The sequence below is a fragment of the Xylaria bambusicola genome (assembly GCF_022495145.1).
Source record: "Xylaria bambusicola strain CBS 139988 unplaced genomic scaffold F5B22scaffold_8, whole genome shotgun sequence".
Classification (NCBI taxonomy): domain Eukaryota; kingdom Fungi; phylum Ascomycota; class Sordariomycetes; order Xylariales; family Xylariaceae; genus Xylaria; species Xylaria bambusicola.
The window spans coordinates 646,588-662,403 of NW_025953561.1; the positions used below are offsets into that span (position 1 = coordinate 646,588).

General features: G+C 45.5%; 6 protein-coding genes across 6 annotated transcripts; 4 read left to right on the forward strand and 2 right to left on the reverse strand.

The window, feature by feature from the left end:
* Positions 1 to 725: 725 nt before the first annotated feature.
* F5B22DRAFT_661961 (uncharacterized protein) lies at positions 726 to 2,166 on the forward strand (the record flags this gene model as incomplete). The annotated part of the gene is made up of 5 exons (XM_047980404.1): positions 726 to 1,118; positions 1,172 to 1,489; positions 1,565 to 1,726; positions 1,790 to 1,982; positions 2,048 to 2,166. The coding sequence occupies exons 1-5, from the start codon at positions 1,080 to 1,082 to the stop codon at positions 2,164 to 2,166; spliced, it is 831 nt and encodes a 276-aa protein (XP_047833643.1). The 5' UTR covers positions 726 to 1,079.
* Positions 2,167 to 3,653: 1,487 nt separating this feature from the next.
* On the reverse strand, positions 3,654 to 5,018 carry F5B22DRAFT_634523 (alpha/beta-hydrolase; the record flags this gene model as incomplete). Its single annotated transcript, XM_047976990.1, has 7 exons — positions 3,654 to 3,777; positions 3,842 to 3,998; positions 4,067 to 4,331; positions 4,428 to 4,546; positions 4,608 to 4,660; positions 4,717 to 4,804; positions 4,865 to 5,018. The coding sequence occupies 7 exons, from the start codon at positions 5,016 to 5,018 to the stop codon at positions 3,654 to 3,656; spliced, it is 960 nt and encodes a 319-aa protein (XP_047833644.1).
* Positions 5,019 to 5,678: 660 nt separating this feature from the next.
* On the forward strand, positions 5,679 to 7,614 carry F5B22DRAFT_661967 (uncharacterized protein). The gene is made up of 5 exons (XM_047980405.1): positions 5,679 to 5,975; positions 6,056 to 6,230; positions 6,297 to 6,459; positions 6,511 to 6,611; positions 6,679 to 7,614. Exons 1-5 carry the CDS (start codon positions 5,891 to 5,893, stop codon positions 7,433 to 7,435), a joined length of 1,281 nt encoding a protein of 426 aa, XP_047833645.1. The 5' UTR covers positions 5,679 to 5,890; the 3' UTR covers positions 7,436 to 7,614.
* On the reverse strand, positions 7,615 to 8,971 carry F5B22DRAFT_545444 (uncharacterized protein). The gene has a single exon (XM_047972889.1). It carries the CDS (start codon positions 8,871 to 8,873, stop codon positions 7,794 to 7,796), a length of 1,080 nt encoding a protein of 359 aa, XP_047833646.1. The 5' UTR covers positions 8,874 to 8,971; the 3' UTR covers positions 7,615 to 7,793.
* Positions 8,972 to 9,597: 626 nt separating this feature from the next.
* On the forward strand, positions 9,598 to 10,869 carry F5B22DRAFT_643804 (uncharacterized protein; the record flags this gene model as incomplete). The annotated part of the gene is made up of 1 exon (XM_047978325.1): positions 9,598 to 10,869. One exon carries the CDS (start codon positions 9,598 to 9,600, stop codon positions 10,867 to 10,869), a length of 1,272 nt encoding a protein of 423 aa, XP_047833647.1.
* Positions 10,870 to 12,352: 1,483 nt separating this feature from the next.
* F5B22DRAFT_643805 (uncharacterized protein) lies at positions 12,353 to 14,020 on the forward strand (the record flags this gene model as incomplete). The annotated part of the gene is made up of 3 exons (XM_047978326.1): positions 12,353 to 12,982; positions 13,040 to 13,417; positions 13,466 to 14,020. The coding sequence occupies 3 exons, from the start codon at positions 12,353 to 12,355 to the stop codon at positions 14,018 to 14,020; spliced, it is 1,563 nt and encodes a 520-aa protein (XP_047833648.1).
* Positions 14,021 to 15,816: the final 1,796 nt, after the last annotated feature.

A 15,816-nucleotide genomic window follows, 5' to 3' on the forward strand; every position in this document is an offset into this window, starting at 1 on the left:
TTAGTAAGATTGGTAGCTACCGAGCCGGGGTTAGGTTAGTATGCTGGCTTTCAAGTGATGTTGCTGTGTACAGGCGGATACTGGGCCATAGGTATGGTCGTGATAATTCATTTATTTGAAGCTGCGGATCAATCCATGCCTTGTCCTGTCGAAATATACCGACGTAGCAGCAAAGATAGTAACGTGGCACCTGATTGAACCACATAGATAGATAGGTACATGTACATGCAGTGTACTTACTATAAATGCCGGCAATGTAAGTAAGTACCTAATGCACAGTCGGGAGCTTGTTTCTACGTTAGCGTGTGATGGAGGCTGAGTGGCTGAATCTTGATCCTATACGCGGGGCCCAACTTACTAACTACCTATTATACATCCAATAGATATCATACATCCATGGATACAGCTTACAAATGCCCATCGGCTACATATACACAGTACGCATGTATATAAGGAAGTGCCAGAGCCTGCCTTCATACTCCGGTCTGAGCTGTAGGCTGTGGTCGGGTCAGGTGACACGACAGCTCGCAGTTACCTACGAAGTACGAAGTGTGAAGTATTACTTCGCTCCTCTCCTCTCCTCCCCTCCCCTCTCTCCGTCAAACCTGCATGGCATATTCACATACAGGCCACCAGGATCGTAATCCTCCCACCTTGGCACTGCGAGACTCTATTTCCTGTGGATATACGTGCTGAATCAGGGGTTGCGAGTGGCGAAACGGCATCGACACTGATAAACCATCAATTGTATTCTTTACCTGGTCTGCCTGATATTCAATTCTGTGACAGCCTTGCCGATAAGCAGAACTCTTGCCATCTTCAATTCTAGCGCCGCGTCAACGCTTACGAAATATAGGTCATCTTGATGACCTGTACCACGTAGGCCTGACTGCATAAAGGAACGTCTCGGCACCGTGGGCTTATCGCCGTGTCTTCCCGCCTTCTGTGTGCCGCATCCCATCGCTGGCACGGTACGCTTTGTTGACTCTCAGTCTACGCTCTGGACCAAGGTAGCTCGGTTTCCCTACTCGCACAATCGCCTCATACGTCACTCGCCCAGCAACAATTGCCGACGAAGGATGCCGCCGAACGCGAGAGTGGCCGTGGTCACTGGTGTTGTAAGCTGTCTTCCCGCCGGCCTTGGTTCCTCCTGCTGACTCTGCATCGACAGAGCCGAGGAATCGGACGCAGTATCTGCCAACAGTTGGCCACAGGCCGCACTGGGCCGCTGGTGTTGTATGCAGCCTCTCGGGCGGGTAAGCTGCCGGACTTGGGTCATGCCCCTACCTCTCCGGCAGTTGAGGTGATTCCCGTGTCGCTTACAATTACCGAACAAGGCTCCGTCGATGCCTTTGTCGCGAGAATACGCGCTGAACAGGGTGGCTGTGATGTACTCATAAACAATGCCGGCGTATACCACTATACTGAACACGCTTCGAAAGACCAACGCCAGGAAATGTACGACACCAACTTCCACGGAACTGTGAGAGTACGTTTCTAATCCGAGGCTCTGATGATAACACCGGATCATTTATTGACTTAGGGCCTGCTTTTGCCTAGTTAGGTCTGTCAAGGAATGATTCCCTTGATGCGAAAGGGGGGTCGAATTGTCAACCTATCTTCACAGTCTGGGCAGCTGTTATACATGGCACCCCACCTTCGAAAGCTCTTTTTGGAACCTAATGCCACCCTGGATCAGATAGGAGAGCTCCTGTCTACCTACGAGGTAAGACCATCCCGTTTCATCAAAAATTCCTGGCCAACCAAAGCTTACTATGACATCTCTCAGCGCCATGTTGTCGCAGGACAGGCCGTGCGCCGTGGATGGCCTAGTATGGCCTACTTCCCGAGCAAGGCAGCTTTGAATGCCGCCACCAGAATCTTCGCCCGTGATAACCCCGATCTTCTGATCAACTGCTGCTGCCCTGGCTGGGTCGACACTGAACTTGGAGGGCAGGCTGGCCGCCCGCCCAAAACACCAGGCATGTCACTGACTAAGACTCCCTTCCCTATTCCTGCGCAAGCACTAACTTTCTGTTACAACTAGAGCAAGGCGCCATGATTCCTCTCCACCTCGCCTTTGGTGATATCAACAACATTAGCGGGCGCTACTGGGCAAATGATTCGGTGGCCGATGTCGGGACGGGCAAGGTCCAGTTGTTCTAGAGCTGGAGGCATTGATCAAGCTGGGGGAGACGTAGCAACTGTAAATGCACGACTCACATACTCTTTTCCGTACTTTCTTCCCATGTAAAAGAAAGACAACAGACTAAGCTTATGTACCTATATGTGAATTGTCATCTTCTAATGCAAGGATGACATCCCCTAGGATCAATAACCATAACTGTGAGAACAACGTCACACGGAATGAGACGGCAAGCCACTATGCATAGGGGACTGGAAGTCTTTTCCAAAGAGCGAGATTAAAACATGCAGAAATCTCACTCCGAATATGCAGTCATTGGGATGCGGCGGCTGGGTATCATATGACTTGACAGTTTCTATACAATATGTGACCACCAAACCTTATATGATATATTCACAACCGGTTGTGTCCTTCCAACATGTGCCTATTGACTCTACCGGGTAGATTCTACCCGCATCTGTCCGCCTTCCCGCATCCTGAATCCTTCATCTTCAACTAACGGATGAGCCGAACAGGAATCACTATGTACTGCCGAAAGGAATCGAACCTAACCCACTATCTATATGCCGCTCCATTAAACCCTACCCCCACTCCGCCCCGCCTTCATGTAGGTATCTTCAACTCAATCTCCACTCCACCAACCTTCAACACCGCCATCTCCAACGCCTTCACCTTGATACGAGCGCAGTTGGCCTTGAGACGGACTTCGATCGCGATGTTGGGATGACAGAAAGACCAGAGGAACAGTAGCAGTCATTGCCCGTACAAGGCGAGTTTACTAGCGATCCGCGTACGGAGTAGTTGTACGAGAAAGTCCTGACAAGTTGCGATTGGCTAGCTTAGCCCCTTTCGGCCTTGTTTCTGTTACATTTGTTAAGGGAAGATCCGTAAATCTTACAACACTACAGTCACACTGCAACCCATACTGCCGTCCGGGAATATTCAGCGCGCTTAGGTAGCCATGTATTTGCCGACCTGTGTAAGCGTCTAGGGTATTTCGCACCCGTACCCGGTTATTCTTGAACCACACTGAGCTGCGGTGTAACACCATGTAATACAATGTTGCCATTATGATGTGCAAATAACAGATCCTGTCAAAAGGCGGAAGTACCGTACAGATACCGTATTCATCTATTACTTACACTGACAGACCCCCTACATGAGAGATATGCTGACAGGTACGAACTAAACGAAGATCATTGAGCATCATAGGTGTTACATTGCATCACATACTTATTCTAGTGATGTACGTTGCGCCCTGCAACTGCATGATTAACCCTGCTCTTTTTAGGCCAGGCTGGCCAAAGATATTCCGCCCACCCAAGACTATTCCTCCACTTCAAGGCTTCGGAACCGTGGCCGTGTTATAGCTGTGTTACGACCCTATGAAGGATGCGCTGCTAAGATTCCGATAGGGCAATAGGGGAAAATAAAAATAAAAATAAAACACCTAACAGGGAACTAACCGAATTCATCCCGTTTAACGCCGCCACTATCACGGCTGTTTTTAGCCGAGAACGAAGTGAATACCATTCACTGTGTCAGCTCTGAAATTATCACCCTCCTTGATTTCAGGAAATATCCAGAAGAAATGCGGCAGGCCATGGTAGTTTCTCAAACTGCTCTTAATACTGAGTGTGAAGCTCTTAATCAGTATTCCTGCTGAGACTGGTGGTGCCAAGTTCGAACACTGACCCAATTTTCTGAAGTTCTAAGTAGACCACCTTCCCGTCGTCTCGAAGCGGATCGGCACCACAGGTCGAAATGTACACTGGAGGTAATTGTGCCTTCCCAGGATGTAATGCGGGAAACACATAGGGATCGTCCTTCATCTCGTCGCAGCCATTTTGGGCTATACGTTTCCGGTCAGCGAATGGTCTTCACTACTTACTCCAGGGTCTTAGGTGATCGCTATCGCACCATTGAAGTTGTACATAGCAGCTTTATCAATTAGCGGCCCATCTGCATTCTCAGAGTACGCGGTGAAGTCGTCTTTGAAATCATCCGGTACATGCTCTGGGTGGAGGGTGATCGGGGCGAGAGCAACAACGCCGACAAGCGATGACCGCATGCCGCTCTCGATGAGGCGGTGAGCGGCCGCAAGAGCAAGACCGCCGCCCACGGAGGCACCGATGAGAAAACACTTAGACTTGTCGCCACCGAGTCCTTCGCAGTTTTCGTAGGCCTGATACACTCGTTAGAAACTGCCGACGTGCTTAGTCCTTGGAGAAATGGCGGAGGAGTTGGAGGATTTAATCACTGCTGATCATATGCTACGTACCCATTGAAATCCTTCGAAGACGTCTTGAATTTGCGCCGGAACAGGATGCTCTGGCGCAAGTCGGAAATCCACGGATACCAAGATACAGGGAGTATTGAGTGAAATGTAACGGCAGGTATCTGAATACGAAATATACAATGTCAGGAGGCGGTCAAACACTAGCCCTTGAAGGTCATTTACAATCTTCGAAACTTGCATTGACGCTTCCAGCTATGAAACCACCCCCGTGGCAACTTGGGATGTATGTATCAGAATGGAGATTCGCAAAGCGAGATGACAGCGCACTTACTAAACGCCCAGCGGAAGAGGCTTCCCAGGGTAGGTTTGCGTCGGTGTATATATTCGGACAGATACATGACCCGATATCTTGATGTCCTCTTTGAAATCGTGTTCAAGTTAGGAAGCTTATCGAGGTTGGATAGTTCAAAGATACGTACGAGACAACAGTGAAAGATCAGATGGCGGAAGTTTCGCCCCTATCACTTCGCAAAGTCCATTATACGCTGTCCTGATCTCTTGCCAGGTCCCGGAAATCTTAGGGCGACCTCCAAGTTGCTGTTCATATGCTAACCACTCGCTTGTAAGGTACATTTTGGCGCGAAGGATCTCGATCACAGCATGACATGATAGGTCTTGGATAATCGTATTTGATAAACATTTTATTGCTTAAGTATTTGTGGCGATAGATTCAAACCGACGTCATATCAAAAGGACCGGAGTACCACTCCTGAACGGCGTAAGATATAAGCTCTGCATCGATGGTGACACGACAGGACGTTACGCTATGATACCACTGTCATCTTTCCGCCTGTGATACACGGTACGAAACACAGTACCCTCATCGACAAATAGAAGCATTTTGCGGAGTGGACCTATTAGACCAGCTTCTCGCCTCTCCAAGTGCGGCTCTGACCCCAGACGTCTATGTAACACGCACCACCACTGGCATGCCAAGAATAGAATTAAAGTTGTATGCGTAATCCGCTGATTTGTTAATACCACCAGAGACCTTCTGATCAAAAGATAGAACGCCAACTCTAATCGGGAGATGACCTGGCGAGTGCTGACTTTTCAATAACTCAAGGTGAAGCAAAAGACCCGCTCTGTCATTCCTGCGTTGGATTGTTAGTCCACGGAATCCGTGTATTGCTTCCCTCCTTCCAAAAAAGGTGTGCCGGTGTGAAATCAGAGGCGTTGCCTCCTGTCGTATTCTGTGTATCTAAAGTAGTCATGCATCTCAATATACATAAGCTGACGTTTCTTGACCCCCCCCCCGGCTACATAGCCAGCCTCGCAGGTCAAACAAGGAAAGTATAGCAGGCATTTCCGCTTTCACTTTGTGTACCGACCTGCCACCGCCACCACCACCATGATGCATGGACTTTTATAGAGAGGTTTGTAGCTCTTAAAAATAAGTCTTACGCTTCTATTCCTGGCTCCATTTGTACCTCCATCTCAGAAGAATGGGATCCTCCTCCAGCCGAAAATGCCCCAAACGGTGGACTAAGCAAGAAGACTCGATTCTCCACGAGCAGGTTGTGAAACGCTGTAAGTGGCCGTGCTACGTGAAATCTGGCGTGACTATGGTGTGTTACGGGTGTGGGTGCGGACTGATCCGTTTATAACAGATGGAACCGGGGAAGTCAAGGACTGGAGTCGAATTGCTAATCAACTCCCCGGGCGCACCAATAAAGACTGTCGGAAACGCTGGATTAACCAAGTATGCGGGGGACTTCGCAAGGGTGCTTGGACAGCTGACGAAGACGCGCGCTTGCGCGATGCCATGTTGACTCATGGGCAAAAGTATGTCCGACCATATTCGACGGGACGAGGAATATCGAATAGACTGACTAATTAATCCGTTGCTAGATGGACTCTCATCGCCAGTGAGGTGGGCTCACGATCGGCAGACCGTAATGTGCCCCGTCCCCGGGGAGTAGACTTTGAAAGCTTACGAATCATAGAATGTGCCAAGCGCTGGCAGCACAATCTTGACCCAGAGTTAGAGAGGGGAAATTGGACATCAGAAGAGGTAATTCATGTGTCAGCTTGCCAGCCAAGACACATACTAATCGTGGTTTAGGATGAGAAGTTGTTGGTGTATGTCAATGAGTACGGGAGAGAATGGAAGAGAATACAGGCAGCCCATTTTGCCAAAAGGTCGAGAAACGATCTGAAAAACAGGTAAGTAGAGCTGACTACGCATTATCATCATTACAACTCAAACCCATGAATGCTGATCGACGCGTAGGTACACCATTCTAATGCGAAGGGTTGAAAACCCTATAGTCCCTTCATCGCACTCACATTCAGGGGCCGCTATCTCGCCGAATTCCCAAGCGAGTTCATCAGCCATGACTAGCAACAACACCGACGATGAAGACTCCGAAGCCTCAGATATAGACATGGAGGACATGGAGGATATCTTCGACGCCGAAGCAGCTCTCGAAGCCCCTAGAAGTATGCAGCAACAATGGAGCAAACAGCTATCAGACCAACCCATAGACCCGGCATTGGATCAAGTCTCCACAAATTTCTACCTTGACGACTCATTTCTAACAGACATCTTGGCCACGTCAGGCCCAAACGACCCGTTTCAGGGGCCCAACATGGCCTATGAAGGCCAGCCGACGATCTACAGCTCGGCAAGCGGACCTGATGAACAGGAATGGATGAAACTAATGGGTGAGAGTCGCTCACCAGAACTAATCAACAGAGACGCGAGCGCGAGTCTGCCGAGCCGGCTCCCATCTCTCGAAGAGATCGACGCGCTCTCCGAACCGAGTATCGACCTCTTCGCCGGAAGTAATATCACCCAGGGCGGTGGTAGCGGTGAGTTCGGACTTCGCACGTCATCGTCGACGTCGGTGGCGGAACCTTCGTCGTCGCCGGTGGCCAGCGTCGTGATACGCGCCGACAGGTGTGATTGGAATACGTTGAAGTACCTCATGGTTGTCACCAAACCGCTTAAAGATCAGGTGCAAATCGAGATCCAACATAGGGAATGAGGGTGTTATGTAGCAATCAGCAATTATTTAGAAAGAAAAGAAAAAAATAAGAATAATTAACTTAAGGGTTGAAGCAAATATAAGTGAAAGGTAGCTTAAGGCATCTCAACCTAATAAGATAAATACAGTTTATACGTTATTAGGGAATATAAAGTGGTCGACTCGCCTGGGGCTGCTTCGCCACGACTCATGAAGGCCATAGGGGCGTGTGACACCTATTGAAGCAGCGCAGGTATATCCTTGGGACAAGAGGGCTAATCGTAGAATAGTAGTATGACTGGACTTCTGATCAATATACCCTGAGGCCGATTGACTGCCGCGGACCTATACAAAGAGGCTCGTCCCGCTATGCCCTGAACTAACGAGACTGATCTATATACGTCGCGCGTGCGTGGAGATTTGACCCACGTGCTCTCTTCCTCAGCCGCCAAGGCGAAGGAGCCATAGACCACCATAGATCTTCCAGATCATAGTCATCATCTCCAGGAGCCAGTACCCGACCATCCAAGTCCGTTCCTCTGACGCATCTTGTGATTCTTCTCAAAGGCATGATATCCGAGTCTAGAAGATGCCAGAACTCATCGACTAGCACCTCAGCTGCTACTCTGAAAACGGGTTTGAACCATTCTCGTTCCTCGTGGCCCTCTTCCAGTCCTGGATCTGCATCTGCTGAGACGGCAAGGATGTACGGCGCATTGGGCCGCCAACGTGGCGGGTACCCAAACGGAGCCGCTTCATCAGTCTTCTGATCATTGGTATCGTCCAGGACCGAGGCAATTGCATCTTTGGATGCCACGAGAAAGACGTGCTGGGATTGACCTGGGGGTAGCGAGGGTCGTATCTGACTGTACCGGTCCCGAAGGATGTCGGGGTCGGTTTGCCCGTCCAGTGCGGGGTCTTCAATCCAGCGGAGCTCTAGTTTTGCCTTGGCCGCCGAGGCGTCTTCCGTAACGGCGGAGGTGGAGATACTCTTGATATCGCGCTCGAAAGGAACCTCCATAATGCTGCGGATCCTGGCTTTGAACTCATTCCATCGTTCCGCGTCGTCATAGCTCGCCGTCCTCACAGCGACAAAGCCCCAGGTCTGGTGGCGGTGGCGACGCGTGCACTGGCGAAGCCAATCTGGCGCCACGGAACTCGTTTGTGCCACCAGAGGCACGAGCCCCGATGATACCCCCTTCTCTCGTTCACTACGGGCCTCTCGTATCCCTAGTTGCAGCTTGGCATATTCTCCCTCGGAAAGCCCTTGGATAAGCTCCAGGCTGGTGGATTTTCTGAAACGCTCATAGTTCCAGCCGGGGGGCCAGTATGTGCTAAAGCGGTCGCCAGATCTCTTCCCAGCGGCCTCCGAGTCCATCTGTTTGGTTGCCTCGTCGTCGTCAGCGCTGTTCAGATTTGCCTCGGCCGCAGCCGCTCTGAGCTGACTAGGGCGAACCATTGTGCTTTGAACTTGCAAGTTGTATGAGTGTTGCTACTCTGAAGGTGGCTCGTACTTTGAGTTGATGATCTGGGGAAGAGTCCTGCGGCGCGGACGAGCTTGTACAGAAAAACAAGATGACTTTTAAGGTTTCAAATACCCCGCGATTCGACGACCTTCTAAAGTTTCTACGGAATTTATTACTTGAACATTCCCTGTTTGGATTCTGCGGCCGCCTTTATATTCAATTCTGCATTGAACTTTATACCAAGGCATCTATCTGTACTAGTAACACCTTATATCAGCTGGTTCACACATAAAGCAAGTCAATAAGGTATGCGCCACGTATGAAACGTGGTGCTGACGTAGGCAGGCCTATTCGCCAGGACCACTTCCCAGCCATATACATACCCATGAATGAAAACAAATTCTAACAGAAAAGAACGAATGTCAGCGCGATGAGATCGCTGTACACTTAATGTCTGTGCTTGGGTTCCTTTCCAACACCTTTATTATATATGATAATATTTTTCCCTGTCCGCCCCCCCTGCGTGTATTGTTCTATCGCTGGGCAGGGGTTCCGTCACGCCTCTGGTGAACAATGTCTTCCTCGTCGTGTTCTACGACAATTTCGGATTGTCCCCAATATGACATTGTGGATTGGCTTCAAACTCTTCCCACAAGGCGTCGTCTTCATATTTCTCGTGTGTGTGCTATTTCATCGTCACATACAGCAACGCACACCATGTCGACTCCTAGAGAACAACATAACGCGTCAGAAGAGCCCAATTCCGGGCCTACGCGTAGGATTACGCAATCCCAATCGCGCATATATGCCCAACACGAACAAAGGCAGTCGTCGGGACATCCTGCCGAACTCTCCTCCGACTATTTGAATATTCCCAATCAAGCAGGCCCGGCCTTGACACATGATACCGCGAGAGTACATGGCCGGAAGCACAGCCGAGAGGATTCAACCTCCGCTTCCAGCTTTAAACGGTCAAAATCATCTATCTCTTGGCGAGATAACATAGATATTCTCGAATTATTGATACCCAGCGTGGAACTATACAACCCCCACGATTACAAGACCACTCTACAGTTTTTACCTGATGACGTTCGATCACTATACGAGCAGATCCATACTGCATCGATAGGAGGGGGTATTCTGCCGGGCGAGATTCAGGCGGATATTATCGACGCAGAACCTGGACTTGGGGAACATTATTTCCGACCTGTGGATGAAACGAACCTTGCCGCTTCCAAAAAGATTTGGGAAAAAATGAAAGATCTAAGGTTAACGGCATCGTCATATGGTCGGAGCGAATCCTTCGAGGGTATGCGGCATATATTTGTCTTTGCGCCATTTCTAACCCTGGTGTTTGAGGAACCCGGCAAGGCGGTTCCCCCGGTATGCTCGCGGATCGTTTCAATCTCAGGAACCCCGCTCGAAGAAGAGTATATACCCAAGCTCAGGGTGTGTAAAGAAGAGGACAAAGACCTCCTCGATAAGAAGATCGATTGGGTTGTAGCTGTGGAACTCCCAAAATCGTCAACTCTGTATGATACTATTATACAAGCTACCGAAACCCGGAGATTACGAGATTTCAATGCTACGGAGGACTATGGGATTCGGTATAGCCCCATTGCAGTAATGATAGAAACGAGGCCTACTATACAGCGGTCTGATCCTCTCGTCCTGTTGACCTGTTGGGCAGTAGCACGGCGTAAGAAAATGCTCCATCTTCGCCAAAATCTCAACGACACCCGCAATGTTCCGTCGATACCCTTGATCGAAATGGTAGGGGAAACATGGTATCTTTACTTCGCATGTGATGGTGATCGTGGGCTGCTCAATATCGTCGGCCCAATTCCTATCGGGGGAACATTGACGTACATCGACATGTACAAAGCATATACGATTCTGACTGCGATTCGGGGGTGGGCGGAAACAACGTACCTGGCCGCAATAGAAGCATGGCTGGGAGCGGCAGAAGGGGGGCAGTCTTCAGTATAGTGTATATAGATAGCTCTATATATCGAAATATTAGTCTTAGAATAGTTAGCACCCGACTAACGAGAGCCATATATGTATTAATAGCTTTCACTGCAAGTCAAGCTAAAGCAAGATAGTAGGACTAAAGCAATTATAGTTTTCACAATTGTTACTGTTATTTTCCTTCTACTTTCATTTATAGCTAGTTGCCTTGGGACTAATACGGCCGACATTCGTGACGCAGGTTCTGGACAGTGGCTTTTCTGGGCAATCTCCATTCTTGTTACATTAACTAATTATCGTTGGACTAGTAATGGCCGTACCCTATTAAGGAGCGCTTATCAAGGAGTCAGTAACTAGAAATTAATGATATGATCCATGATTCTCCCCTGATTCAAAAAACAACCCTTTTATGTCTTCTGCGTAGCCAAACATGCGGTGCTAGGGGAGTTATGAGAGAGTTTCGATGCATTGTCTTCGAAGTTTCGGAAATAAAGAGTTTAGCGTCTACACGTATTCCTTCTACTTGTTTAAGCGAATGGAGATTGCCAGTTAAAAGGAGGCGGTTGTAGATAGAGGTACCGGCCGCGTTCTCGATGTTTTGGTGGTCAGGCGACATACAGTGATCTAACGATGCCCTTTAAGCATCCTAACCCGGGTTCTATGTAGAGAAAGTTTCCTAGTCGGCCTAGAGCCCTTCAAATGATTCAGCAGCATTAACAAGTAAGCGCGAAAATGAGGACCTTCTTCAGTACCATGCCCTAGATACTATTTACATATTAGCTGCGGCGACATTTGAGAGACAGTTGCGTGGGGGGTTATGTACTGTAAGCTAACTTTACTTCGTCACCGTATAACTAATACCGTATTACCTGAGATTATAGAAACAACGCGCCGTTGAGAAAATCGAGGTGGCGCTTCCTAATAAGGAACTACTTCCACTATTCTCAGCCTTAGTACCAAATAAAAGACCATTTCCCCAATAAATTCTGGCTCAATTAGGGAAAGGCTGCGATTTTCTCAACGGCGCGTTGTTTCTATAATCTCAGGTGTACCTGTCCTCCTGTGACATGGTTACCCGGTCATAGCTGCGCATGAAAGAGCGGCTGCAACTGAGTAGGAATCAATCAATCAATTAATTAATTAATTAAGCTATCTGCGACTGCTACGGTACTCTGAAAAACACCGGAGCATCTTCAAGCTGAGTTTGCGTGTTTTTACCTCTCCGATACCGAGGCCGCCAATTTCCTAGACCACATTACTTTTATCCCTCCTATACGGCCTACTGCAAAAAAAAACACGCCTAAGCATATGCCACCGAAGGCAAGATGCGGCGCTTGCGCAGATCTTATCCTGGAAGACGAGGATGTTGTCGCATGTACTGGCCTGCCTCCTACTCTTAGTTGGTAACTTGGTGATGCTGACTAGCCACATAGTATCCGGGAACGATGATTCAACTGCTTGCGCAGGTCATACAAACCCATTTCCTTTCCCCCCGGCAAGCATGAGAAAGCTATTACTTGTCGACGGCCAATTAGTGTGTCGTAACCTCAATTGCCGTATCTGTGCCAGAGCCAAGGGGCCCGAATGGATTGCCATCCATACCGACTACTATCATCTCTATAGAAGCTGCGCTGAACTGTCGGAATCCAAAGGTCACGATCTACTATTCATGATAGCTTCGTGGAGGAACCCCTGGACAGGAGCAGAACCCATGTATCTCGACCCTGGCATCAATCAGGCGGAGCTGATTAAAGTATCGGAAAAGTTTCAACTCCCCCACCTGCAGAAGCTTCCAATGGAGCTTCTAGACATGATTCGCAAGGAACAACCGCATGTGGCCTTCTGGCGATTTCAACTCGTCATATCTCTCTCGCCATCCATCAAGTTGCCTCAATCCCCGCTTCAGAAAAAACCATTGGGCGAAATTTTCACATGGAAACGAGGAGAGTCCCCGAAGCCTGGTCCATCTACCCCATTACCACCTCTAGTTAGGCTTACGATCAATGTTCATGGAATTCAAAGCATTCAACGTCTACACAAGCAGCCAGAATATGACGGCCACACTCGCAAGAGTTTGGGGTTTATTGTGGAACACACGACAAACTTGTCCGATATAACTGTGGAATTTAAGGTAATTATGTAGTTAAATTATCCCATTTCTTAATCCCATGTTTCTAACGGCCAAAAGGGTGATTGCTTTGCACGTCTGTGCCAGCCACACAGAAAAACGGCACTACCTATCTGGAATACAAGCAGTCCTCCCCTACTTTGTTTTTGCTATCTCATCAAATCCGCGGTTCTAAATTCAGGCGCCTTCTCGCGGTTGTGTATCAATGACCTGCAACGTTGCCGCGGGATTACTTTCTTTATTTCCAACGGCAAACTGTTCGGTGTGTACAACCATCAAACAGAAGATTCATGCGCGGCAGATGCCTATAAGCAAATATCGATTTCGGATTATGATCAGAAATGTATGGTCTGGGTTTATGTGCCTATTGCGCAGAAAGACAAACTCATTTCTTTGGGATATTGTCCCGGAGCAGAATCCAAACAATTCGATCTTTTGGTAAGTTTTTTTTTCTGTGATTTATAAACTATTAACTAACAGGGTCAGATGCAAATGGAATATGCAGGAAAAGTTGTCGTTGGCTTATCAAACGACAAATTTGTTCGCCTGGGGTCTGGAATTCCAACTGCACTGTTATATGACGAGCCTCGGGAAAATGAGCCGATTACTATGTTTGGGGCATATATACCATCTCCCTATGACCTCGCGGCGTTATCTCTGCAGGTTCCTGAGAAAAAAGAACCGCGAAACTATTTCTCGTGGGCACCTCTTGGCGGCATAAAATCAGCTAACGTATTTTATCATACCCACACCCAGTTGTGCGCAGGTATTGTTTTTCAATATGACAACCGCGGCTCTCGTACTATCGGTCAATGCCGCCTTGGTGTAGATCGCAGCATGATGGTCTTGGAACCACGTATCCTATGTTTTCAGAACTTCGATCGTAGGGTACAGGTCAAAGTAGGAAGTGATGATACCCATGAACATGGCGATGAGTGGGAGTGTTTATCACTTGACGATGATGGCGCAATAGCCTTCTCTTTCAACTATGATTTATCCTATAATTATGTCTTTTACACGGGAATTGTCCATGGTAGCTGATCCAGCTATTGATAAATAAAGCTGCTATAATATAAGTCTTTAATTTTTAAATTGTTATACTTTATAATATTATATTATAAAGAGATAATTAAAGGTTTAGTAATAAGTTATATATTTGTAAGAAATTTAATGAAGAGCATAACTCTTCATTACTTTTTTGCTAAAAGAAACAACTGTTGCTATCTTACATTAACGTGACCAGTCAAATGGTCATAGGTGGGGAAGACGCCCAATGGCATAAGAGGGCCTTAGCAGGTTATAACAGATAAATGGATCTCAGTGAGATTCAACTATAATAAGATTAATGGATAGCGGATGGATACAGCTATTTAAGGGATTAAGTAAAGGAAGGAACGCCTATATAATAATAATGAATCTCTTAAGTATTTAGCTAGTCTTTACTTTATTTAACAATTTAAGCATATAATTAATTATTGAAATCAAGCTCTTAGCTATCATGTTAGATTGCATTTGCCCTTATGGCCAGGTATAATTACTTACAACCTATAACAATATAGCACTTTTTAACTCTATGTATATTAAACATTAATGGAGTTAAGGAGTGGGTTAATAAGGGTTTTAAGATTATATATATATTTAATATACCGCTTAATTACCTTTTAAATAAAATTTAACTAATTAAAGTACTTAATACTACTTTAAACTAATCCTTTAAATATATTATAAAGGCTTTATAGCTTACCTACATTTAAAAGTTATAAGTCCGGTTTATTTAAAACTATTATATAAACTTTAAAGGGATTAATTAAAAAGTACTTTTTAAGCTTATCCTTTAATTCGATTAACTAAACCTTATTTATATTATTTTAAACGATTATTTAAACATTTATTATTAAAATTATTATATTTAATTATAAAATAAATAAACGTATATAATAAAATATTAAGCTTTATAATTAATAAGATTAGGATTATTAAATTAACTGTTTTAAGCTCCTTATACTTAATAAAGGGCTTTAAGATATCGTTAACTTAAAGGGTAAAAAAAACGCTTATTTACCTATTAAAGCGCGGAAGCCCCTTATAAAGGATAACGTAATTATAAAATACCTTTATATACATTTAGGTTTAATAGCATTAACTTTTAAAAAAACTACAATTATTTAAATGTTAAATAGTATACTCTATACCTATTAAATAAAAGGTTTAAATTAAATCGTTAAATTTAACCGTTATATAGCTTTTAAAAATTAGGTATATATTATAATAAATCCCTTAATTTTAAATATAGCCTTTTCTTAATTCTCCTATAATAGGAAATATAGTTTAAAGGTATTAATAAAAACTATTAAAGGGCTTATTTCCCTTACGGAATTTATTATAAAGAGTATAACTTAATAGTAATATTAATAAATGCTTTAAAAGGCTTATTTAAATAGGATTAAGTTAAAGGTTTAATATAAAAGTTGGTATAAGGTTTACTTAAATATATTAAGCTTAATGATGTTAAATATTAATAGAATACTTATAATAAAGAACTTCTTAAACGCTGTTAAAGCATATATAACACTAGATTAAATATATTAATAACTTATAAATATTGCTTTAATTAAGTAGTTAAATAAGGAACTAATAAGTTTTACTTAATATAATAAGATGTTTTTTATAATAGTTAATAATAAAATTATAAACGGTAAATAAGGAGGTATAAAAATTTTTATAACTATTAAAGGAAAATTAAACAATTAAATAAAGCTATAATTATATAAAAATAGCAGGCCTTATAGATATAAAGAATCACCCTATTTAAGGTTTAAATATCTATACTTAATAAA